Source organism: Sander vitreus, chromosome 9 (assembly GCF_031162955.1).
Source record: "Sander vitreus isolate 19-12246 chromosome 9, sanVit1, whole genome shotgun sequence".
NCBI lineage: Eukaryota > Metazoa > Chordata > Actinopteri > Perciformes > Percidae > Sander > Sander vitreus.
The window spans coordinates 25366311-25393614 of record NC_135863.1 but is presented as its reverse complement, the minus strand read 5'-3'; the positions used below and the strand labels follow the sequence as shown (position 1 = coordinate 25393614).

At 44.0% G+C, this 27304-nt stretch overlaps 1 protein-coding gene across 1 annotated transcript in view; it reads left to right on the top strand.

Annotated features, from left to right (window-relative positions):
• mcf2l2 (MCF.2 cell line derived transforming sequence-like 2) overlaps positions 1–27304 on the top strand; it is a 272628-nt gene that overhangs the window by 233490 nt on the left and 11834 nt on the right. Inside the window, exons 30-33 of the mRNA XM_078259471.1 lie at positions 2596–2667; positions 3262–3372; positions 22159–22268; positions 23086–23198. Coding sequence (XP_078115597.1) covers positions 2596–2667; positions 3262–3372; positions 22159–22268; positions 23086–23198 — 406 coding nt within the window. The remainder of the gene's footprint in view (positions 1–2595; positions 2668–3261; positions 3373–22158; positions 22269–23085; positions 23199–27304) is intronic.

Genomic DNA, 27304 nt, shown 5'->3' with positions numbered 1-27304 from the left:
ACAAGGTGGTAAAGTCATATGGCTTTGAGCCTGTTCAGTTAGCTTGTTGATGGCACTTGGTATTACAATTAAAGTAACATCATATTAATTGGCATATTTTTACTTATTTTGTATTAGGTCTTACTCTGTTCATACTTTTCTGCTATTGTCTCAGGGTTTGTGTTGTCAGATTTATTTTGCACTTTTTGCTTAATTTAGTCTTTGACCATAACAAATTGTAGTATTCAAGATTATTATAAAGAATTTGCACTAATAGGCTTTTTTTTAGGTGGTAGCAATATTGAAATCGAAAGCAAGGCTGAGGTGAGCTGCAAGCAAACAATCTCTTTTGTTTATATTATTTCTTTTTTATTGAACTTGGCCCCAAGCATGTTGGGGTTACAAGATTTACAATTATGTCTATAAGGAGGTCTTAGAAACCCTGTTCTTGGGCTGGCACTATCTAAAAAAAGATGGCACACTCCAGTTTTTCACTTTGTTCAAATTTTGACGTGTGAATTAATCTTAAAGGAGAATCAATAATCTTGATCGCTATAAATACGCGTGTACTTTCGTTTGAAAAAAACCTGACCCGAATCGGTGCAGGCAACACTAACTGCATAGCTGCAGCTACGTGTAGAAGCTTCCACTGAGCTAAAACGGCAGTTGTCAGGGCAAGTTTTAGAGTGCCTTTGTGCCTCTTAACAGACACAAAATGCAACTAAAATGTCAGGGCCCTTACGTGACAACAAGATGTGTTTTCAACTCAGACATTGTTTTAATTCACCTACCCTGTCTTGATCCTGCTAGCTGTTAGCTCCTAACTGTTAGCTGCCGTCCGTGAAAAGTGTGTTCAGCCAAAATATCACGCAGCAGTTCCATGTGTATTTGTAGCTCATCCATTTTGTGTGTGATCGATCTGGTGTTGGTGGGTAGGAGGCTTGGCAGTGTCGATCAGTGTGGTAGTTTCCTTAGCCGCACTAGCAGGCACGACCTTGCTTCTCAGAGCGATCTGCACACTGTTTACCTTTTCCTGCTACACTGGGACTTCAGCGCGAGACTACAGATAGCCTTCTCTAATGTTTCCATGTAGTTACATAGTGACTGATATGGTCATAACCACAACAGTGCTCAATTACCTATTTTTGAGGGGGAATAAACTTCAAGTTTTTGTTGCGAAGGCGTGACCTGTCCTCTGGAGGACATAGCCAGACCACCGGGCGCCCACTGGATTGTTTTCAGGAGCGGGAGGCAACTGCTGTGTGATATTTTGGCTGAACACACTTATCATGGACGGCAGCTAACAGCTAGCAGCTAACAGGGCGAGCTAGCTACCAGCAGAATCGAGACAGGGCAGGTGAGTTTAAAACGCATCTTGTTGTCACGTAAGGGCCCTGTCCATGTTGCACAGACATTTTAATTGCATTTTGTGTCTGTTAAGAGACACAAAGGCACTCTAAAACTTGCCCTGACAACTGCCGTTTTAGCTCAGTGGAAGCTTGTACACGTAGCTGCAGCTACTCTATGTTGCCTGCACCGATTCGGGTCGGGGTTTTTTTTCAAACGAAAGTACATGCTTATTTATAGCGATCAAGATTAACGTAAAAATTGGCCGGAATTCTCCTTTAAACGTTTGAAGGATATTATTAGTAAGATTATTATTAGAAGATTATGTTAGCTAATTTTTACGCTAGATTGGCAAGCTCACATTATCTAAAAATAGGGTTCAACATCAATGCTTATTTTGGCACCCCTGTAGGTGTACAGGTTTTTCGGAAATCAATGAAATAAAAATGGCGCCCCTACGTGATAAAACAAATGTTCATTCAGCTCAGCAAATACAAATGAATGCCTTTTCATTTATTTAACACACTGGTGTGATAGTTTAGTACATGTTTACTTGATTTTTGGTATAGCCCCCACTGGAGAAAAATGCACCAGCCGCCACTGCATATGAGCCAATTGTTAAGTTAATTCTTTTTTACACCATCACACTAGATGACCTCCAAAATGTGTTTTTCCTCACAAAGAAGAAAAATATTGCCTGCTGTATGAATTTCCAGCAAACACTTTAATTATATTTGCTGTGGGTGAGAAATTAAATGAGAGTCAAAATGATAAGTTTTCACTTTGTTTTGGCACTCTGCATATGAAAGCAGTCTAGGCAGCATGAATTCTATATTCTGTCAAATAAATAATTAACCTGATGAGAACAGGGCTGCTTAGAGAACTATGTCATGAGAATTTGTGGTGTGGCTCAGTATTCCAACACGCATGATGGTCAATAATTAAGACATGGAGAGAAACAATGATTCACCTGCCAAAAAAAAGAAAATCACTGATGCAGCCTGTAAGAGAACTTGATATCTTCCACTGTGTACCAAATGGCAATTATCACTCTGTTCAAAATGTTTTAAGCATTTAAGAAAGGACACCTTTGTCTGTATGATAAAAAGCCTTTAACAGGCGATGCTCCATGTTACATATTTTAATGTCTAAAAGGGGCTTTACAATGTTGTCTAAAGGGGGTTTTGGGGTAATGCTGTGTGTCTTCCCTTCTTTTTAAAATGTTAGTATCTAATTAAGTTTCTGGTTTATGTTATTTCCCTTGGCCAGGTACCCTGTCTGCTAATGTAAAGAGCAAGAGACATGAGATAAAGAGTGATCCCACTCCATTTGGTTATGAAGGTACAGGAACATGTAAAGATAAGTCATGTCTGTAATGTACATGTTACATACATGTGTATGTGTGTTATTCTGATGTGTGTACATTTTTTTCTTTTGAGCTGCTGTAGCACAGGAATTTCCCCAGACCCCAGTGTGGGATTAATAAAGTCTATCTTATCTTATCTTACAGGCTCTGAGCATGTCGGGCCATTTAGTATTTTCTTTGGTTAATTAGGCACAACCTATTTGTGTGATTTCTTTATTTGTGGATGATGTGTAGAGGATGTGTGGTATGTATGCACATATTTATGTGCTTGTTCACTTTCATTTCTTGCATGCTGTGTTGACTTGTGATGTGATGTTTCAAATTGCATGAGCATCAAATGAAAAGAGTATCAGATAAAATGTGTTGGTGTAGTTTGGTGTGGTGAGGGGTTTGTTGGTGTTTAGACCTATTGCCTATTTGGTTGATTTCTGCAGTAGAGTTGCAGTCTTGACTAGATGGACTGAATTTAATTTATGTATCAGGACCTTCATGTTTGAAATTGTTTGTTGTTGAGGATGTTGAGTGGCAATCATGATGAAAAGATAGTAAGAAATTGGGCTTCCCTCCAGATACTTTGCATGGTGCTTTGGCTGCAGTCAGGAAACGTCAGAGCATGACTAGCAGCACTGCAACTGCTGCTGGTGGCACCTCAGCTGTCCCTAGATCCACCTCCCAACCAGGTAACTGTAGAGACATTGAGTGAGTTTGTTTTGGTTAATAATTTGGTGTTGGGCAGTATTATTTGATTCAGTCTTTATTTTTTCTTCTGATGTTAATTTCCAACTTCTTTCTGCAGCATGTTTATTTCTACCCTCAGATTGGTCTTAAACTATCTAATGCAATAACGGACTCTGCACTAATGACTAATAATAATTTTTTTGTTCATTGTTCCCTCTATTTATACCTAGAGTATTTATTTATATTATGGGTAAGCATGTGTATGTAATCATGGGCATTAATGAGGTGTATGTGGGTGTGAGTGCGCATATAATTTAATATATTTTTAATGCTGCAAATTGGATTGCTCCAACAGAGTTTTGTTGTATAAATATATGCAATGACAATACAGATTTATCTATCTAAATAAATAGTTTGGACCATCCAAGGTGACCCATATGACTTTTACGAACCTAACCCCAACCCTATGAGAAACAGAGAAAAACTGTGGTCATCATGGTTAAATGTACAATATATAATTTTCTGCTGCAAGGGATCTCTCAATGAAAACAATAACAAAAGACAGACTTTTTGTCATGGACAAGTTAATGTTTTAAAGTTTTGATCACATTATGTTTAGTAAGGTTAATGAATACAGTGTTTTCCACAGAATCAGATTCTGCTTGTGGTGGTAGCTGACTTGTTAGCGAGCAAGCCAGATAAAGTTACAAAGCTAGCTGCACCTACACTGCATGGATCTGCCGTTGGTTGCTTCGTAACATTAGCTTATAAAGTATACTGCAAACGACAAGCTAAAGTTAGCCAATTTACCAGCCAAATCAGCCTCAGAAGTCTAGATCAGTAAGCTGACATATCCACACGACATGACATGACACTGAAACACACAGCAGAGACTACAGCCGACGGCCAAGTACCATATACATTCTGCGCCTGCGTGAGAGGAAATAATACCGTAATTAGGGGTCCAAGCCCGAGTCTGCAAGAACCGGCGGTAGCAAGAGCTACGCCATTCGCACAGCAGGGCTGTGGAACCCTATTGTTTTTGTACTGATCAATCATCATCATCTTTTCCATTATTCTTCTCCGCCTAAAACTCCAACTACAGCCTAAACCGTACATGGTGGGGGGTTGCCATTTTCAGGACTGGTCCCAAACTCCGCAAGGACCTCAGGTGCAACAATTGACCCACTTCCACCACTAGGTGGCGCTATAGCAGAAAAAAACGCGTTTGGCCCTATAACTCCTACACCGTACATTCTAAAACCATATATCCACGTGTTCCCTGGATCCAACTGAATCACGTGATATAGGCCACGCCCATTTCCGCCTAAACCTTTATGCGTAAAAAAATCACAATTTATCAAAAACCTACTTTTCGAACTCCTCCTAGACCGTGCGACCGATTGGCACGAAATCTGGCAGGTAGCATCTCCAGATGGACAAGTTAATAAAAAATATTTTGATAGGATAAAAAATTGCGCATATTACGCACAAAAAAATTTGTGTAACTAACTATGAAAACACCAACTTTGCCAAATCTCAGCCAAAATAAATGCTATCAACAAAATTGGTCACTAGGGGGCGCTACAAGTACAAAAAGTGTATATCTCATGAATTGCTCATCCGATTTTTACAAAATTTGTTGGGTACCATCTAGGGCCACTCCTGAGGCCAACCCCAGAGTGGAGTACTGAGGGGTCAAAGTGGGCGTGGCCTATGGGATCCACATCTAAATTTACTACTTACACTAACGTGAACAACTTTAATTTTACAGGGTAGATAGACAATGGACCACACCTACCAAAAATTACACATGTGGACCACTAGGTGGCACTATAATGTTTTTTTGCCTTTAACTCCCACATTACACATCGCACATTAGAAAACCTTACATCCACGTGTTCCTTGAATCAAGCTGAATCACATCATATAGGCCACGCCCATTTCCGCTTACATTTTTTTCCGCAATATCGCGCAATGCGCAAAACCAACTTTTTCGAACTCGTCCTAGGCCGTGCGATGGATCAGCACAAAACCATAGGTAGGTAGCATCTCTAGATGGACGTGACCAAAAGTTACTCAAGGAATTTTGCGCTTTTGACGACCAAACAAATTTTCCTAGCTAGCTACCACACACGTATCATATCATATCTCGACCAAATTAAATGTTATCAGCAAATAACTTGAATTATTGTTCAACATCCCACTACAATGCTCTGTACCAAATTTAGCAAAGATTGGCCTTTAGGGGGCGCTATAAGCAACGTTTATTTGTTTTGGCCAATAACTCAATGCAATTGCAATATCTCTGCCACAGTAAATACAATCAACACAAAACTTGTGCTCGTTCGGCATGCCGCTCTGAGGCTCTGTACCAAATTTGGCGAAGATCGGCCATTAGGGGGCGCTATAATCAACGTAGACGGGTTTTGGCCCTTTTACTCATTCTATGTTAATGGCATACTTGCAATGAAAATGTACAACAGACCTTGCAGCTCACACTTCGCAATATTTACTGATGTTTCCCTCCTACCATTAGATTTTGGTTTTTACTTTTGCGTGCTCCCCTGGTTTTTTACAATAAACAAACTTCTTAACCCACCTGACAAAGTTTCTACAACCTTCACAGTGGACAAATTCAACTCTTTTCTCTCACTTTTTCAATCCAAAATCAACACCATTCATAGGCACCGATACCGTGCAATTAAACATTGCAATTGGTGCTAAGTGGAGCGTCTGTCATAGTGTGATTATGGTGTTATTGATTCTTAATTGATTCTTAATTTCCCATGAAGCGCCCACGGAGGAAAACATAAATCTGCGCCTATGATGCCATTTGCAACAACTTGACCACCTCCCCTGCTCCTTCAACCACCACACCTGCCTCCCCCCTCCACCCTCTCAGTTACTCTCATTTCTCTCTGCTGTCCCCTGCGGTCAGGGGGGTTAAGAAGTTTGATTGTTGTAGAGCATTCTTAAAGGTGGTCTGTATATGCATGGAGGTGAACTGTTGACCGCTACATTTGCAACGGCGACGTACCGCAGACGTCGCGGCTCGTGTCTCTCGATATTTATCGACATTTGCCTCCCCCCCGCCAGGCTTCGGGTTCCGCTTTCGCGCGCTCCCCGGGGGGTCGGGGGCGACTGCCGTGGGTGGCTTGGGCCCCGTCATAACTGCTTGCAGTTCTAGTTTAATGTTTCATTTACACTCTCTTGTCACAGGGTAGGACAGCACATTGTTTCCGCCAAATGACTGACAACTTGTTTGGCTCATTATAACGTTATTTGTAACCAGTGTCGGGTGGAATAAGCAAGCTAACTTTGTTAGCTAACTAACATTAACGTTAGCCAACGGCCTTAGCGGGGCCTGCTCGGTCCCTCCACTTTTCTAGACAATCTGTCTAGCCATCTCCCAATGTCCGCTGGTGCCTCGGCGGGGAGTAAAACCGACGGACCGCCGGCTTTTTGCTACCGATGGCCTGCCGCTGATTCGGGAAATGCTGTTTTGTTGAATGGTGTCATAGCAACGACTAAGAGTGCGCTGACGGATTATGTCCGGTTCAAAAACCACTGCAGGGGAGTGAGGAGGGTCAGTTGAAGCATGCGTAGATGCTAAAACCAGTCATAGCCCGGTTAAGGTATATGCATGGAGGCATATCCTGGTTACTGAAGGAGTTCTCTACCTCTGTTAACCGGGTTATTAGAATTTTAACCGGGGTAAAACGCCATGTAAACACATGGTCGTTTTAGAAATCGGGGTATTGCCTTAACCCGAACATAAACTGCATGTAAACGCACTGACTTAGAGACTGTTTTGAGACCACAGACTGAGAAATGTGCTGTAGGTCACATGGGGAGGACATTGACAGTCTCACTCACTGTGTTACTGACTATATTAATCTCTGTGTGGAGAACACCATGCCTAAGAAGAAGGTTCAGTGTTTCTTTAACAACAAACCCTGGGTGACTTCTGAGCTCAAAGCCTTGCTGAATGAAAAGAAAAAATGTTTTATATTTGGGAACAAAGAAGAGCTGAGGAGGGTTCAAAGACAGCTCAGATGGGAGATAAGGAAAGGACTGCTACAGGAAAAAGTTGGAGGTGTGCCTTTAACAAAACAACTCAAGGGAGGTCTGGAGGGGACTGAAAACAATATCTGGTCAAAACAAAGACAGTGGGAGAGGCTTTGTATCTGGTGACAGGGCAAATTAATTAAACAATTTTTAATTAGATTTGATTTTTCCCCCTCTCCTTCCCCCTCCAACCACACTTCAGACCTGTTAGTGATTCAATCTTTCCCTCTCTGGCCACTGTGGACCTCCTCATCCCCCCTCAGGGCTTCTGAGACTGTGCAGATCAGCTCAGTGAGGTCATCCTGCACAACTTCAACCTGAGCCTGGGTCTGGAGCGAGTTCCAGTCCTGTGGAAGACTTCCTGTTTGGTCCCAGTACTTAAAACTGCGCACCCCATGGGTTTCCTCAGGAGGGTAGCTGGCGTCTCCCTTAGAAATAGGGTGAGAAGCTCAGTTATCCGTGAGGAGCTCGGAGTAGAGCCGCTGCTCCTTCGCGTTGAAAGGAGCCAGTTGAGGTGGTTCGGGCATCTGGTAAGGATGCCCCCTGGGCGCCTCCCTAGGGAGGTGTTCCAGGCACGTCCAGCTGAGAGGAGGACTCAGGGAAGACCCAGGACTAGGTGGAGGGATTATATCTCCAACCTTGCCTGGGAACGCCTCGGGATCCCCCAGTCAGAGCTGGTTACTGTGGCTCGGGAAAGGGAAGTTTGGGGTCTCCTGCTGGAGCTGCTACCCCCGCGACCCAATACCGGATAGGATAGGAGAGGACGGTACTGCAACACCTGCGGACACTGGTGAGCTCAGAGCTGGACTCCCTACAGTTTGTTTACCTTCCTGGCATTGGGTTGGAAGACGCCATCATCTACTGGGAGCACTGTGAGGGTCAGTCATCACTGCTCTAGCGGAAGCTTTTGGGAGCTGGAGTTGACCTGCCACCTATCTGCATGGACTATCAACTACCTCACTGACAGTATGTGAGGCTCCAGGACTGTATGTCTGATGTGGTGATGAGCAGCACAGGAGCACCCCAGGGTACAGTGCTTGCTCCTTTTCTCTTCACCCTATATACATCGGATTTCAGGCACAATACAAACTTGTTTGTAAAAGCTGTCATATTCAGAAGTTCTCTGATGAGGATGAAGAGTAACACCGGGGGGTCATCACAGACTTTGTCAACTGGTGTGAGTCAAATCACCTTCACATCGCCAGCAAGACTAAGGTGGTTAACTTCCGCAGGAGGCCGCCTCGGACTACTCCGGTGAACATCCAGGATGTCGACATCAAGATGGTGGAGACATACAAATACCTGGGTGTTTGCACCTCACCAATAAACTGGACTTGTCCAAAAACACAGACGTCTTGTACAAAAAGGGCCAAAGTCGTCTCCACTTGCTAAGGAGACTGAGATCCTTTGTGTGCAGGACCCTGTTAAAAACATTTTATGATTGTGGTGGTGTCTGCAATCTTCTATGCAGTAGCCTGCTGGGGAGCTGGGAGCACAGAGAGGGACAGGAAAATATTCAACAAACTGCTGAAGAGGGCTGGCTCTGTACTGGTCTGCCTTCTGGACACCAGAGAGGAGGATGTTAGCCAAGCTGGCATCGATCATGGGCAACACCTCTCACCCCCTGCACGAGATTGTGAGTTCCCTCAGCGGCTCCTTCAGCAGCAGACTGTTGCACCCTCAGTGCAGGAAGGAGCGATACCGCAGGTCCTTCATTTCAGCAGCAGTCAGACTCTTTAACACAATAACATGAGCCAACACTTAAAAATATTCTGCACTGGAGGGATGACATGACCAGCAACCGCGATGGACGCAGAAAGCTAGAGCTCCCTACCCACCTCTGCATTTCATTGAGAAACCAGGTCTATTCCTTTTTCTTCGAAACCAAATCGTTTCTGTTATCACAATGACTCAGTGAAATGCCTGCAGGAGCGGAAAAGCAGGTCTCGTTATCGTCTAAACTATCTACTCAGACAGAGAAATTTGATAACATGGCGGCTAGCAGAGCGGTGGCTAACATAGCAACTGATGCTAGCGCCGTCTCGAACATGGAGGACTTTATCGCTCAGGTCTTGGAAAAGCAACAAAGTGTGCTTGAATCAGTGATCTACAATGCAGTGAAGAGAGTACTAACGGAAATTAATGCATTACACATCGGGGCAGAGCCTGACATGCAGGAAATTACGTGATCCGATGCAACCGGACTGCGGCACTTTCATGATCAGACAGCCTCGGGAGCTTGAAGAGACACAACACGAGCTACATGCTAAAGGCACAACTCAGGCAAAACTCACTTATCTACCCGGCCACCCTGAGAACGACCCACAGAGGGAGATAGTTTACCTCCACTACAGAACATGATGGATGCTATCTGTTCAGCTTATACTATGTTTGTTGCTCCAACTAGATTGGTGTGTTTTTCACATAGCTTATTTCAGAATTTGAACCACGGTAGCAAAGCTACGCGGTTCGCACAGCAGGGCTGTGGAACCCTATTGTTTTCCTAAGGATTATTATTATTATTTTTTCTTTCATTATTTTTCTTCGAACGCACATTTTGGAGATAATATTACTCGTAATATGTTCAAGTATTGATGCCTCATGCACATTTTTTCACGCCATATCATCCACGTTACCATGAAGATTAAATCCAGCAGTGCTATTTGCGCATGTACTAAGTGATACTTGTTCCATAAACACCTTGTAAAATCCAACTCAAATCTTTAATAAAAATTCGTTAATGTTTAGTCAGCGCTGTCTCACCGTCACATTGTCTGCTACGGAGCGCAGGAGGAGGAGATGGCCCGACTGCATGGATTAAAGGATAGCATCAAATACCTTAGCATGAGATAACGGCAGAACACAGTGTAAATAGCTAAATACGTCTTTAATACTGTGCATATATCATCAAATGTCAAAGTCTGGAAATACAGTCGTTAAGCTCTCGCGCAATCGTTACAGTTAATGTCCTCGTTATCGGTCCTAACATTAATACTGTTCGTGACTAAACCTGCATGAAGAAAAGTGTGTTTGCCTTTTAGACTTTCGTCTTCAGATTGTATCTCGGGGTGGTGGGTACCACGAAAGTTGATGCTGTGATTTTGGGCAAGGTATTAATTACAATATGTTGTAAACAAATAAATACTGCGGTGAACCTGTGCGTGGATCGCTATACTGAATTGGGTCCAGTAGAGAGGGCAACGCGCAGGAACCGTGCCATCCCGGTCCATCCCGGTCCAAATACTGGTCCTTGCCACTCTGGGGGCAACCGGCTATTTCCAGAGGGAAATGTCAGACAAGTGTTTTATATAAATAGGATATATAATTTTTCAACTCCTTTGGGTCAACTTGAAGAGGAAAAGAGAGGCAAGGATTGTGGAGTTGGAAGAACGCTGTACATTTTTAGAGCAGTCTCTTAAGACTTGTTTTTCTAAATCTACACATACTCTTCTAGTCACAAGTCGAACAGAGCTAAATGATCTGCTAAGAAGGAGAGCTGAGTTCATAATGCACAGAGTGAGGCAAAATTACTATTTTAATGGCTGTAAACCAAGCAAATTGCTTGCTCTGAAATTAAAACAAAGCAAATTCAGAGTTACTATCAACAGCATTCTTTGTTCCTAAAATACCTAAACCTGCCTCTTCTTGACCCAGAGGAGGCAAAAGAACTAACCTATAACGTTAGAGGACAGCATTAATAACTGTTAAAAAAGGGAAAACGCCAGGGTTGGATGGAATTCCATCAGAACTTCTCCTACAGTATTTTGACATATTAGGACCTACCATTTTACAAGCTTTAACTTCAGCCATAGTGAAGGGTACTTTTCACAAACAAAACAATGCACCAATTTCTGTTATACCCAAAAAGGGCAAAGATCTTACGGAGTGCTCAAATTACAGACCCATCAGCGTCATTGGAACTGATATTAAGCTGTATTCCAAAGTCTTGGCACTCCGCTTAGAACGCTTTATTGAGAAGCTAGTCCACCCCGACCAATCAGGTTTTATACCAAAGCGTCATGCTGCAGACAATGTACGCAGACTATTTCATGTAATAGAAGAAGCCAACAACGGCAGCAGTTTTATCAGAGGAAAAAGGCTTTCGACCACCTAGATTGGCCAAACCAAGCCTCTCCATTACTTGCCACAAGTAGTTCTTGTGGCAAGTAATGGAGAGGCTTGGTTTGGGGGCCAAATTCATTGACATGGTGCATACTTTATATGCAAATCCCATGGCCATATTATCAACCAATGGCTTGCATTCTCAGCCATTTCCCATCGAGCGAGGCTCGCAACAGGGATGCCCGCTTTCCCCCATGCTGTTTGCAATCTCTCTTGAACCGGTAGCACAAGCCATAAGGCAAAATAAAATCTGTAATGTCCAGATTAAATCCAATAGTAGCTCAATATCATTATTTGCAGATGATATTTTGTTGTACATCTCTGATCTTGAGGACTCTATTCCAAAAATTCTTAAGATCTTCTACGAATTTGGCTCAATCTCCAGCTATAAAATGAACTGGAATAATATGGGATTATTTTTTGTGACTTTAATTCCAAACAAAACTTCTCAAGTATCAAACAAAAAACACTAACTCAAGAAAAAAAATTGCCACCTCAAAGGTAAAACTTAAAACTTGCAAACAAAACATTTGTGTAGTCGTAAACGATTGGTCTTTTATTTGTTTGATATTATGTCCTTTTGTTTACAGTTCCCTCTGCTTCTTTCTCAATGATCAGTCTTTTGCTCTCTCCAGCACGTTTGAAGTTTTGCTCCCAGCTTTCTCGTTTGCACTTTCCAAGTCTTTGTGCGATTCTGACACAAAAATCTTGCGTGGGCGGGTTTGCGACCCAATTGGCTAATTCATCTTCAGTTCGTTTGAGTGACAGCTCAGTGCCTGCCGAGCCCCTGACGTTTCAATGCAGCTAAGGTTAGAGATTTTGGAGGACACACAAACCACTCTACAGCGGATTCCTACAAGATTAATAAAGTGTAAGTATTGATCATATATATTGTCTGTGATCTACGTTCCAAGCATGGTTACTAGACGTTTGTTGTTTCGTTGTGTTAAGTTACTAGCTAGCTAGTAAAGCTGTTTAACTTAGCATTTAACATTAGCTAACTGCTAACGTTATCTAAAACTTGTAGCTATGTTAGGCTAATGAGCTAATTTGCCATGGGAATCATGAAGTCTTAGTGCCTTACTCAAGGAGCTGTATTAATTATCGTCTTCTCTCTGTAGAACATGAAACATTGTGGGACATGTAGGACCCCGAGCAGAGCTACGATGCTGTCCCAGGTAACATTAGCTAGGTCAGTAACGTAGCTATATCTGATAATACACAATTCTGGGGTATTGGTTAAGTTGTACAATGTAGAAGCTGTGCATATAGTGTATTCTATCTAAGATTGACACATACATTAGATAATGTTCCATCTGTACACACCGTTTCTTCTTGTATTGCACTGCCGCAAGATGGCAGATAACTGACATATTGTATATTTTAAACGCTGTAAATTTCAACAATATTTAAAATGAATGCATATTGTTACTATTATCCAAACAATGTACTTTAACTAACACACTTTGCTAAGTGATCATTATTGTTTTTTAGTGATGTGCATGGCTGATGAAGCACAGGTCCTGGTGGCTGCCCTGGACCACCTTGGCAGATTACCCAAGGGAAAAGTAGATGGATCATTTGAGTAAATTCAACATGAAGCCATATTGTACTTTACACATGTAGTCAACATGAAGGTAGGAATCTAGAAAGTGTGATCAATAATATTCCAGAAATAAGTGTTCCAGTAGTGATTATGAAATGAACATGAACATGAACAATGTTCCTAGAATGCAAAGGCTTTATTAAAATTATTTATTGAGCTAAATTCAAACCCTTATCTAATAAGGTACTTCAAGCTTTACAATAAGAAGTCAAGGAAGTGAAGAACGACAGCCACATCCCAGCCCTGTAAAGAGCTGTCCTGCAGAAAAGGCTGTCGTCCAGACTGGAGCGGTCGGCCATCAGTGAGCTCAGGAGACCAGATGATCCCAGGCGTCTAGAAGGTGTGTGATATTCCTGCACCACCCTCAGAAGTGTTGTTGCAGGCACAAGTCAGCACAGAGATACAGCTTGCCTTAGGTGAAACTGAATATGTGAAATATAACATAACCCAATTACTCAGTATGTATTGTTGGTGATGAAAAACTGATCCTGACCTGTGATGTACTGCAAATAATGACTGACACTGAGTTGCAGCTTCTTCTACCACCAGGGCCCCAGCAAAATACGTTCAAATATCCATTATGTATATGAAGTTTTATATTGGACTAAAAATAAAGCATTATAATAGTCTCAACCTTATGTCCTGTATTATATAATGAACCAAACAGACAAGGATGAATGTAAAAAATGTTAGTTTTAATAGATTATGTGCATTTTAAAATATAATTACAGTAAAACAATGTAAACAAATTCAATTAGTAGGATATATTGACATACTATGGACTTAGAAACTTTAAGTACACAAACGAAAATAAACTAAGAAAAAGGTTAAGTGTTAATTGAGTATCTCAGTAAAATATGAACAGTACATACTCTATCGGTCTACCCTGGCTGTTTGAAGCCTTAGCAAACCTAGTGTTTCCTCCACAGAGAGACTGAAGGCTCCTCTCCCTCTGCTGCTACCACGTCCTCCTGACTGCCTGCTGCCCGATGTGAGCGGTGATAGAAAAATTATAAAAGTTCCTTACACAAATCAAATGGTAACAAAGTTGTTATTGATAACTGCAGCTTCTAAGATTGGGTGATTTACAATTAAAATAACTTGCTTTTAAGTAGCCATTAGCAACAGGCTTTAAAACACTATGAACACCTTCATTATGCTGACCTGCTTGCAAATCCAACCGAATACATGTAATTAGAGTTAGGATAGCAAGTTTTGTCATAACTAGGAAAGTACAGATGAACATTCTGTCACTCGTCTTGTAATGTCATCCTCTTGGTGTAAATGTAGCTATCATTACTGAGTTTGTTTTCATGCTATAATAATGCACATAACTATAAAGAAGAATCAGTTAAGCAACCTCTAGATAAGAATTATATACACACAGCTTCTACATTGTACAACTTAACCAATACCCCAGCATTGTGTATTATCAGATATAGCTAGCTACGTTACTGACCTAGCTAACGTTACCTGGGACAGCATCATAGCTCTGCTCGGGGACCTGCACGTCCCACAATGTTTCATTGTTCTACAGAGAGAAGACGATAATTAATACAGCTCCTTGAGTAAGGCACTAAGACTTCATGATTCCCATGGCAAATTAGCTCATTAGCCTAACATAGCTACAAGTTTTAGATAACGTTAGCAGTTAGCTAACGTTAAATGCTAAGTTAAACAGCTTTACTAGCTAGCTAGCAACGAAACAAACGTCTAGTAGCTTGCAACGTAGATAACAGACAATATATATGATCAATACTTATACTTTATTAGTCTTGTTGGAATCCGCTGTAGAGTGGTTTGTGCGTCTTTCAAAATCTCTAATGTTAGCTGCACTGAAACGTCAGGGGCCCGGCAGGCACTGAGCTGTCACTCAAACTAACTGAAGACAAATTAGCCAATGGGACGTACCCCTGTAAGACCTACCCACGCGATAGTTGTCAGAATCGCAAACAAAGACTTGGGAAGCGCAAACGAGAAAGCTGGGAGCAAAACTGCAAACGTGTTCAGAGGGAACTGTAAACAAAAGCACAAAACAAAATAATAGTTTACGACTACACAAATGTTTTGTTTACAAGTTTTACCTTTGAGGGGACGATATTTTTCCTTGAGTAAGTGATTTGTTTGATACTTGGGAAGTTTTGCTTGCAATTAAAATCACAAAAATAATCCCATAGAATAAATCTAATCTTATATTGAACAGGCATGTGGCATCAGCCATTAGTGTTACAATACCAACCCAAAGCAAAATTACATATTTGGGCATTGCCATACACGCATCGCTACAGCGAGTTGTCCAGGACAACTATGAAACTATATTAAGTAGTGTTCAAAGGGATCTGGCTAATTGGTCTGCGCTGCCGGCATCACTACGGTCCAGGATTGCTGTTAAAATTAACATAGTTCCTTGTGTGAATTTCTTAAGTCTTAGATCCACTTACCCCCACCAATACATTTCTGGAAGAAATGTGATACCTTAATTTGGCAGTATATTTGGAACATTAAACAACCTAGGCTAAAATACTCTACCCTGCAACGTACCACAAACATGGGAGGCTTGGCCCTTCCCAACCTTAAAGTGTATCACAGAGCCTTTATGCTACAGGCCCTCAGAGTGTGGATGGACCCCTCATGTACAGTTCCATGGAGAGAAATAGAGCAAAACCTTACTGGAAGTCTAAGACTGCAAGACCTTGCCTTTGCAGGTGTGTCCAAAAAAGTGTGTGCTAGCCTATGGCCCTATTATCACCAACACATTGACCAACTTTAAACAGGTGGAGGAGCAACTACGCTACACCAATAAGTGGCATTTCTGTACCCCAATATGGCACAATACACACTTAATGTCTGGTAACAAACCCTTTGCTTGTAAGCAGTGGAGTGACAGAGGTATTTATACTTTAGGCCAGCTATTCAATGAGAAAGGTATGTTGAGTTGAAGACCTGAGAGCTATTTTGAGGTCCCCAGGACATATTTCCATGTTTATCTTCGCTTAAGATCAGCCCTAAAATGTTATGGAGTGCCATGGGGAAACAGTCTTGAGACGCACCCAATCATTAAATGTTTGTTGATTTTCCTGTGAGAGGATTAGTGTCCAAGATTTATGCTAAACTGATGCAAGTATCCATAGGAGAACTCCCAATAGTAAAGAAATAGGAGCTAGAGCTGATCCCTGAGGGGAACACAATTAATTGGGAGACAGTTTGGGGCAACATTTTCCACTGTTCCAAGAACCCAAACCACTAGTATATCCACTTCAACAGATGTTATAGGACATATTGGACTCCCCAGAAAAGATATCTAGATCTCTAAAGTCATTCCAACTCCCTATTGCACGGTCTGTCAACCTGAACAAACTGGAACTTTTCTGCATATGGTCTGGGAGTGTGAACAGGTGCATGAGTTCTGGAATGAAACATCAATAATATCTGATATGATGTCATATTCCTGCTGACCCAATTGTTTCGTTACTTAACGACAACTCTAAATTACACCTGCTTGGGAGACAGAGGAAAATTTGACTAGACGGCTCAAATGCAACCAAGAAAATGATAGCTCAACGCTGGCCCCCCCACTCGCTTTGTATAAAACAGTGGTTGCCGTATTTTCTGGACATAGTTATGCTTGAGCTCTCTACAGCAAGGATTAACAAAGCTAAATCATCAACCTATGGAAAAGCACAGCAGCACAAATATCAAACCTAATGACCTCAGCGCCACAAGAACTAGAGGAGAGTGACTAGGCAAGGTGTGATTTCTGTTTGTTTATTTGATTTATTTTCCTCAACACGTGAAGAGTGTGGGGTGGGTGAGGGTTTTTGTTCTTGTTCAGTTTGTATTTCTCTGTTCTGTATGTCTGCATATAAAAAGTTGATCTAAAAAAAGATATGCCATCTCATATTCATCTGTATATATTCTCCCCACATGCAAGTAATGACCTGTACAGCAGACAGACTGAGGCGGCGAAGCCTCTCAGGCGGCCGAACATGTTGGCAAAGATTCTGAGGCAGCTGTTGGCGAAGGCGATTCTCTTCTGAAGGCCGGCTGCAAAGGCGAAACCCATCAGAAGGCCGGCCGCGAAAGCGAAACCCCTTTGGGGGCCGTCCGTGAAGGCGAATCCCTTCTGAAGGCCAAGCAGGTCTGCGGCAAAGGCGAAACCCCTCCGGAGGACAGGCAGACCGAGCAGGAGAAGGGGCAGCTGGGCTGAAGACAGGCGACGGGCCAGCTGGGCTGAAGACCGCCAAACAAGCAAAGGGAACAGAGGTCGACAGGGCACGAGGGGCAGGAGTGGGTCTGACCGAAAACAAAGGCAAGGTCTGCGGGGGGACAGGACAAGGGCAAAGTCACTGGGGCAGTCTCAAAGGCGGTCTCAGGGACAGTGTCAGGGGCGCCGTGGACCGGCAAAGTCACTGGGGAGGTCTCAGGGGCACCGGAGACCGGCAAAGCCTCAGGGGCAGTCACTGGCGAGGTCTCAGGGGCACCGGAGACCGGCAAAGCCTCAGGGGCAGTCACTGGGGAGGTCTCAGGGGCACCGGAGACCGGCAAAGCCTCAGGGGCAGTCACTGGGGCGCCGGAGACCGGCATAGTCACTGGCTTGCCCGTAAGTGAACACTCTGGGAGGTCGGTCATCGTAGACTCTGGACGACTGGATGTCAGCTGCGATTCTGGGCGGCTGCTAGCAGGCCGAGGATCAGGGAGGCCGCTAGCCAGCCGGGCTTCGGAGAGGCCGCTAGCCAGCTCGGAGACGCTAGAGTGTTTGGGGAAACTAGAGAGCCTGCTAGCTAGCCTGAATTCAGGGGGGCTGCTCGCTAGCCGGGGCTCAGAGAGGCTGCTAGCCAGCCTGGATTCAGGGGGGATGCTAGCTAGCCGGGATTCTGGGATGGGGCCGCTAGCCAGACCAGGGTCAGGAGGGCTGCACGTCAGCTCGGGAACAGAGGGGTTGCACGTCAGCTCGGGAACAGAGGGGTTGCACGTCAGCTCGGGAACAGAGGGGTTGCACGTCAGCTCGGGAACACTGGTAACACTGGTCAGCTCAGGCTCTGGCTCGCTGGACAGCATGGGCTCAAGGCCGCTGGACAGCGAGGACTCTGGGCTGAAGAGAGGGTGAAGCAGGGCATGGCGTCGGGAGACATGTTGTCTTCTACCCAGTCTCTGGCCTCCACGGTTCCCAGGGAATAGGGCTAGGCGAGTTCCCTCAAAGGATTGCTTGCAGTTGAGGGTGCCCCGCCGAGTAGGTTGCCGTAGAGCCGATGGTCAAGCTTTCAGGGGAGCTGCTAGAAGGCGAACTGGACTGTGGTCTTCCAGCTTGAAGGCTGGCAGCTTTGGCCTCCTCCGTCCGTCTAGCACACTTAGCAATATATTGGAAAACAGTCAAAAAAGTCTCTGGCTCTCCTCCAGGTGTAGAACTGACAGGACTAGGAGTAGGCTGGGTGACAGACATGAAACCTGTAGTCAAACTGCTAGCAGGTGGAGGAGTCGGAGTGGGAATGAACCTTTTAACCCAGTCGGGAATTGAGTCCTTAAGCCAGGGCTTTTCTGACACCTTGACAGAGCAAATTACAGAATCCTTATTAGCCTCCTTCCACATCGTTTTAAGTTCATTCAGGTCACAGATTAAGTCATCTGACGTAGACTGGGCTGGTTCCATTTTTCCCAAGTCCGTAGGAAGCAACAAAAATGAAAAAAGAAAAACTGGGCACCCATTGAAGATAAAGGAAACCTCTCTGCTGGGTCTAAGTGTTCAGATCAGTCTGTTGTGTTCAGGGGGAAATAGATGGACCCAAATGCAGAGGCAAGGCAAGCAGGCAGGCAGGAGAAGGATTGAGCTTGAGGGTTTATTTAAGACACAAAAAAAAACAGGAGATCCAAAAAAATGAGGCAGACAAAAACAAAAGAAATCCAAAGGAAGCAGGCAAAAACTAAAGTCCAAAAATAATGAAAACACGAGGAACAAACTTACAGCAAACTAATGGGAACAAAGAGAGAACAAAGGGAAAAATCCAAACCTGGTACACTTGATGCAAACACGCTGGGAACAGACACAAACTGACTGGAAAGAACACAAACAATGATCTGACACCAGACAGGGGAAAAGACAAAGACTAAATACAGAGGGTAACAAGGTAACAAGAGGCAGGTGACACAAGGGCTGGGAAACAGGTGGAAAACATCAGGCAATCACAAGAGCGGGAAAACACAGGGAGTAAAACTAGACAACACAAGACAGAGAACAGACTATCAAAATAAAACAGGAAACAGAACATAAAACCAGACAAGACCAAAACCATAACACCCGAGGGCCGAAGTAATCTGACTCCACTCTATACTTTCCTAAGCCCTTCCTCTGCGTGCTCATTGATCCTTAACCAGTACACTGAAATGACTCAAGGAGACAAGATTCTTAGTTAACAATTTAGTAAACAGTATTGTAAGAAATTACAGTACACATATGTGGGCTTTGAACCAAGACTAAAGTATTCCCTAGCAAATCAGACAAAACGTGAGGCCCAGGTCCACTTAGCCTTTGAGAGTTCAAGCGCCTCGATCTATCTGACCCTATGCTATTTATCTTCTTTTCTCTGGGTCCTGTTGCCAGGCAGGATGTGTGTGTGCGTTGTGTCTCCATGCACCCCCTCGTCAGGAGTCTGTCTGGTTCCACTTCACCCCTCGTCAGGTGTTTGTCTGGTTCCACTTCCTCCTTCTTGCTCTTGTTAGACACCCACAGGTCTCTAACAGCCATCTATCAGCTGTTTCCTGTTATCTCTGTCTTGCACAAAACAGTCTTCTGACCTATAATGACATTTCTAAACTCTGATAATTAAACTATAACATAACACTTCTAAATAATAAAAATATCTCAACAAGATGCATCGTTGCATTTAAAGTGTTGCATACGGTAACTTAGCCTACTTTGGATGTATCGTGAGCTAAACGAGGTATCACTGTCAGTGTGTCATGAGCCAAAGCATTAAGAGTTTGTTGTAGCAACCAAAGTAATAATAATAATAACTTCGATTTATTTAGCGCATTTCATGAAACCCAAGGATGCTTTAAACAAGTACAGGGGAACAAAAAGAAAATAGTAGGCAAACACGGACTGTAAAGAAATTCAAACTGGACGCTGAATAGAAGGGGACGTAGGCTACTGACGCACAACCACATCGTGCATTGTACAGTTATTTTATTAATGAAATAGACATATTACATACCTAAGGGCCAATTTGGGGTCAACTTTGAATAATTTATAATCCCATAATTGTCTTTATATATTTGAAAGCCCGGCCGAGATTTACTCATTCTGTCTGTCATCGTCTGTCTCTACTTTTTTTCTGTGATGGCCCTACCCCAGTATTAGCCATAACTACAACATAAAATTAAAATACAATTAGGCCTGTATAAAAAAAATCTCCTGCTACCTTTTACCTGGCTGGATACTCACAAACACAGGTTTTTCCTGTGATACAGCGAAATCTGTGACCCATCAGAATGTGTTACTGTAGAGCCGTTCTGCCTGCCGTAAATCATTTTGTGACTTCACGGGTAAAATCGATACCGGGCAAAGGTATGAATAAAAACTATATAAAAATAGTTAGCTGTTACAGGTCATTTATAATCATCATATGAAAAGTTACACAGTTTCAGAAACATTTAAAAGTTACATATTAGGTGATAGTTAGATGTTGAGATAATTTCAAAAATTTGGCAAACAGATTAAATAAGGTTATTACTTCTTTAATTCATCCTGATCAGGTGGATCAGAAATTAACCCGTTACATAGCAACCAGCCTCTGGGTGTCATGGTACGAGGGTTGGTGCATAAACTTATGCTTTATGCAGATTTTATATTACTTTTTGTGTCCCAACCTGGCAGATCAGCCCTCCAGATTGTTGAGATGTGGTTCGAAAGACACACCAAATTGTTGGAAATTGAAGACACAGGACAGCCAATGTCTTCATGTCCTGTGGTCCTGTGACAAGGTCCAGGAATTGTGGCCAGGATACGCCCAGGTTCCATTCAGCCCAAGACTATTCGTTCTGGAAGATGGGTCAATCCTAAATGGGATAGATAAGCACATAAGAAGCTGGTTCCATCTACTTTAATGATAGCCAGACAGATTCTTCTAAGAGGATGGAGGAATAAAAGGGTGCCTTCAATCCAGTAGTGGGCCTGTGAGATGGCTAGAGTGGCAGCATTGAAAAAAATGTCATATTAGATTAGATTGAATGTTTACACTACAAAAAGCTTCATGGAGGGCTCCTAAAATGCTATGTACTGTGGAGAGATGAATACTAACTTATTGTTTTGTCATACAGTACCAGTCAAAGGTTTGGACACGCTTTCTCATTCACTTGAAGTGTGTCCAAACTTTTTACTAGTACTGTATATACATAATATGTTTATTTGGTTTACAGTTTGGTGTCTATTTTGTTAATTTTTTATTGTATTGTTTTGAATATTATGGTTATTTAATTTTGTCTTATTTTTTGTCTAAACAAGTGGTGATGACTTAGGGGGGTTCAGGGGGGAGGGCATGTGTTCATGTTCATGTTGTGAGATGTATGTTTCGTATTTTGTCCAAAAAAACAAACAAAACTGTGAATCGTAAAAAAAGTAGGACTATAGACGACACTGCATTTACCCAGTAATTCAATCAGGAAAGCAAACGCACTACACCCAACAGCGCAGCCTTACCACCTAATCTAACAACATTTCAATTTAACATTAACTTTAGTCTAAAAAAAGTTGTCTTGACTTGGTTGTCATATTCTGCTAGTATAACAGTCATTCTTTGTGTGAGAAGCGTGGCTAGAGGTTTAATTGCAAACAGACTCATCAAGCTTTTATGATGATGTGATACAAATTACTAAACTGCACAGCAAATTTACTTTCCTGTTAATGAAGCATCATCACCTGCCAAGTGGAATAGTAATATGCCATTTGTTCATGAGTACATTTTGGTGGTTAATAATGTGTATTGATTCCCCTCAGGCTGGGCCCAGCAGCGACTCCCTTCCATGGATACAGACGACTTTGAGCCAATCCCCTCCAGTGCGGAGGAATCCTCCAACTCTTCGGAAGAGGAAGGCAACAATAAAAATGTAGGTAACACTCAAGAGTACAGAAAAGTACAGGAAAGGAAAGTTTAACCCAGATCTGACTTTGAGCATTACTGGGCCTACTTTCTAAAATGTATTACCTCCGCCAAGGCCCAAAGTTGCAAATACTTTTATTGTGGATTAAAACAAGACATGAGTTTAGTACCACTGACTCTACATTGTCAAACCTTGGCATGAGTGAAAAATGTAGCACGACCTGACCCATTCCGTGCACTGTATTTTTTTTTAAATGAATGAAAGCAAAATAAGTGATTTATTACTAAACACACTACATGTTACAAAACAAATACTTGTTGATAAAGACTGTAAACTGTGTAGTAGCCTAATGAATTGTGGAGTTTGAATGGGGAAGATTATAGCTACACAGGTCTACTGGGTATGGCAGCCTTTTCAGATCCATTATAATCTGTGTGACAGTACAGTAGATAACCACACAAGCAAAACACACTGAGCGTGTTGGGCAATCATGGTCTTTTTAAGGAATTTACATTTTTACATCATGTAAGTAAATTAAAATATTTGTGTTTATCAGAAAAAAGGTTAATCCCGTCTGTGGATGCAATTTGTAACAGTTTTTTATAAATTTTAATTTTATAATTTTTCCACATCTTATCTAGATTCACCACTCCGTTGGATATTTGTCATTTTAACTAGAAAAGGCAATGGTCAGCTAAAATTAAGAAACTATTTATTAGCATTGCCATTGTAGTTTGATGAATCCACGCATTTTACAACATAAACCACATCCAAAATGGAACTGGCTTAATGCACAGTTTGACTCAGTCACTTCTTTTTGCAGGATGACAGTGGTCGTTTCCGGGTGCAGCTTACCTATGAGTCCCGTGAAGCGCGAGACCTCTCTGAGACGGGTGACCTGGTCCAGTTTCTGAAGGAAGCACAGAGCGGACAATGGTGAGTTCCAGTTGGCTCCACCGTAGAACGTAGGAAGTCTGCCAGGTTGTTCCTGCCTTCTCATTGTTTCCCTGGTTTGGTTTCCCTCGTTTAGTTGCAGCTCCCCCAACTTAGCACTATATTTGAAATCTCTGGCTAAGTAGGTCCCAATGTACCAGTTCAAACAAGTTTTGCTGCTAAATAAAAGTACAAGAACAAAAACTTACCAGTTTCTTTCCAGTACAACCAGAGCAAGCATCTCACAAATAAGGCAAAATAAACTTTTTGACATTTCATTATATATGTTCCCAAGAGGGTCTAGCTGCAGAACTCCACTGTGGAGTCACTTCTGGTGCAGGCTCCACTGTCAGAACACCTTCACTGTCAGGACAGGAAATGTACGCAGAAAATACAAAATAAAATTGTGTAAACTCTTCCGGTGAAAGTAGTCTCGTCGTTGATTTATATTTACATAGCCTAAGTAATCAACATTGTAAAGTCCATCCATCCATCTTCATCCGCTTATCCGGGGTCGGGTCGCGGGGGTAGCAGCTCCAGCAGGGGATCCCAAACTTCCCTTTCCCGGGCCACATTAACCAGCTCCGACTGGGGGATCCCGAGGCGTTCCCAGGCCAGGTTAGAGATATAATCCCTCCACCTAGTCCTGGGTCTCCCCCGAGGCCTCCTCCCAGCTGGACGTGCCTGGAACACCTCCCTAGGGAGGCGCCCAGGGAGCATCCTTACCAGATGCCCGAACCACCTCAACTGGCTCCTTTCGACGCAAAGGAGCAGTGACTCTACTCCGAGCTCCTCACGGATAACTGAGCTTCTCACCCTATCTCTAAGGGAGACGCCAGCTACCCTCCTGAGGAAACCCATTTCGGCCGCTTGTACCCTGGATCTTGTTCTTTCGGTCATGACCCAGCCTTCATGACCATAGGTGAGGGTAGGAACAAAAACTGACCGGTAGATTGAGAGCTTTGCCTTCTGGCTCAGCTCTCTTTTCGTCACAACGGTGCGATAAATTGAATGTAATACCGCACCTGCTGTGCCAATTCTCCGACCAATCTCCCGCTCCATTGTCCCCTCACTCGCGAACAAGACCCCAAGGTACTTGAACTCCTTCACTTGGGGTAAGGACTCATTCCCTACCTGGAGAAGGCACTCCATCGGTTTCCTGCTGAGAACCATGGCCTCCGATTTAGAGGTGCTGATCCTCATCCCAGCCGCTTCACACTCGGCTGCGAACCGATCCAGTGAGTGCTGAAGGTCACAGGCTGATGATGCCATCAGGACCACATCATCTGCAAAAAGCAGCGATGAGATCCCCAGCCCACCGAACTGCAACCCCTCTCCACCCCGACTACGCCTCGATATCCTGTCCATAAATACTACAAACAGGATTGGTGACAAAGCGCAGCCCTGGCGGAGGCCAACTCTCACCTGAAACGAGTCCGACTTACTGCCGAGAACCCGGACACAGCTCTCACTTTGGTCGTACAGAGATTGGATGGCCCTGAGAAGGGACCCCTCACCCCGTACTCCCGCAGCACCTCCCACAGTATCTCCCGGGGCACCCGGTCATACGCCTTCTCCAGATCCACAAAACACATGTAGACTGGTTGGGCATACTCCTAGGCTCCCTCCAGGATTCTTGCGAGAGTAAAGATCTGGTCCGTTGTTCCACGACCAGGACGGAATCCGCATTGTTCCTCTTCAACCTGAGATTCGACTATCGACCGAACCCTCCTTTCCAGCACCTTGGAGTAGACTTTACCGGGGAGGCTGAGAAGTGTGATACCCCTGTAATTGGCACACACCCTCTGGTCCCCCTTTTTAAAAAGGGGAACCACCACCCCGGTCTGCCACTCCTTAGGCACCGTCCCAGACTTCCACGCAATGTTGAAGAGGCGTGTCAACCAAGACAACCCCTCCACACCCAGAGCTTGAAGCATTTCTGGACGGAGCTCATCAATTCCTGGGGCTTTGCCACTGTGGAGTTGTTTAACTACCTCAGCAACCTCCACCAGGGAAATTGATGCCAATCCCCCCCCTCATCCTCCAGCTCTGCCTCTACCATAGAGGGCGTATTAGTCGGATTTAGGAGTTCCTCAAAGTGCTCCTTCCACCGCCCTATTAGCTCCTCACTTGAGGTCAACAGCGTCCTATCCTTACTGTACACAGCTTGGATGGTTCCCTGCTTCCCCCTCCTGAGGTGGCGAACGGTTTTCCAGAAGTACCTTGGTGCCGACCGAAAGTCCTTCTCCATGTCTTCTCCGAACTTCTCCCACACACGCTGCTTTGCCTCGTTCACGGCAGAGGCTGCAGCCCTTTGGGCCCTTCGGTACCTTGCAACTGCCTCCGGAGTCGTCTGGGATAACATATCCCGGAAAGACTCCTTCTTCAGTCGGACGGCTTCCCTGACCACCGGTGTCCACCACGGTGTTCGTGGGTTACCGCCCCTTGAGGCACCTAAGACCCTAAGACCACAGCTCCTCACCGCAGCTTCAGCAATGGAAACTTTGAACATTGTCCACTCGGGTTCAATGCCCCCCAGCCTCCACAGGGATGCACGAAAAGCTCCGCCGGAGGTGTGAGTTGAAAGTCTGTCGGACAGGGGCCTCCTCCAGACGTTCCCAATTTACCCGCACTACCCGTTTGGGCTTACCAGGTCTGTCCAGAGTCTTCCCCCACTCCCTGACCCAACTCACCACCAGATGGTGATCGGTTGACAGCTCCGCCCCTCTCTTCACCCGAGTGTCCAAAATATATGGCCTCAGATCAGATGAAACGATTATAAAATCGATCATTGACCTTTGGCCTAGGGTGCTCTCGTACCAAGTACACTTATGAGCATCCCTATGTTCGAACATGGTGTTCGTAGCTATGACTAGCACAGAAGTCCAACAACAAACAACCACTCTGGTTTAGATCAGGGAGGCCGTTCCTCCCAATCACGCCTCCATGTGTCTCCATCATTACCCACGTGCGCGTTGAAGTCCCCCAGCAGAACTATGGAGTCCCCGACTGGAGCCCCATGCAGGACTCCACTCAAGGTCTCCAAGAAGGCCGAATACTCTGAACTCTTGTTTGGTGCATATGCACAAACAACAGTCAGAGTTTTCCCCCCACAACCCGCAGGCGTAGGGAGGCGACCCTCTCGTCCCACCGGGTTAAACTCCAACGTAGCGGCGCTCAGCCGGGGCTTGTGAGTATCCCCACACCCGCCCGGCGCCTCACACCCTGGGCAACTCCGGAGAAGAAAAGAGTCCAACCCCTATCCAGGAGTATGGTTCCAGAACCAAGACTGTGCGTAGAGGTAAGCCCCACCAGCTCTAACCAGTAGCGCTCCACCTCCCGCACGAGTTCTGGCTCCTTCCCCCACAGAGAGGTGACATTCCACGTCCCCAGAGCCAGCCTCTGCTGCCCGGGTCTGGTCCGTCGAGGCCCCTGACCTTCACTGCCACCCATGTGGCAGCACACCCGACCCCAGCGGTTCCTCCCACAGGTGGTGGGCCCATGGGATGGAGGGATGTCCGCCACGTAGCTTTTTCGGGCTGTGCCCGGCCGGGCTCCGTGGCAAACCCGGCCACCAGACGCTCGCTGACGAGCCCTCCATCTGGGCCTGGCTCCAGACGGGGGCTTCCCGGGCAGGGTCACTTCATCCCTTCCTCGATTTTTCATTGTAAAGTGCAAATGACTAATTCCATTAATGCAGCATTCATTTTGCCAATCCTGTCCCCACTACACGTAACACATATTCTATTAGTAACATCTCTTATTCAGACAAGATACATTTTTGTCAAAATACAATGAACATTAAAAATAAAAAAAACTTTTCTTGTTTACTTGTGTTGGTTAAATCATTTGTGATTAAATTGGTACATATATTATATATTGAGAGGAGATCTGAATATTGGGCCATTGCATATTAGCATTCTGATGACCATGGCTGACAGCCACCCCCAAGCTGCAGTTTCCATGTTTTCAGCATCATGAATATAAATTACATACAAGTTAAAGTAAAAAAAAATGTGATAGCTAATGTAGCTCAACATCACTTTTCATTAATGTAAGCTGCTGCTTCTTCTTAATTGCCTTCTTTGTTGTTGAGCCAACAACAGGGC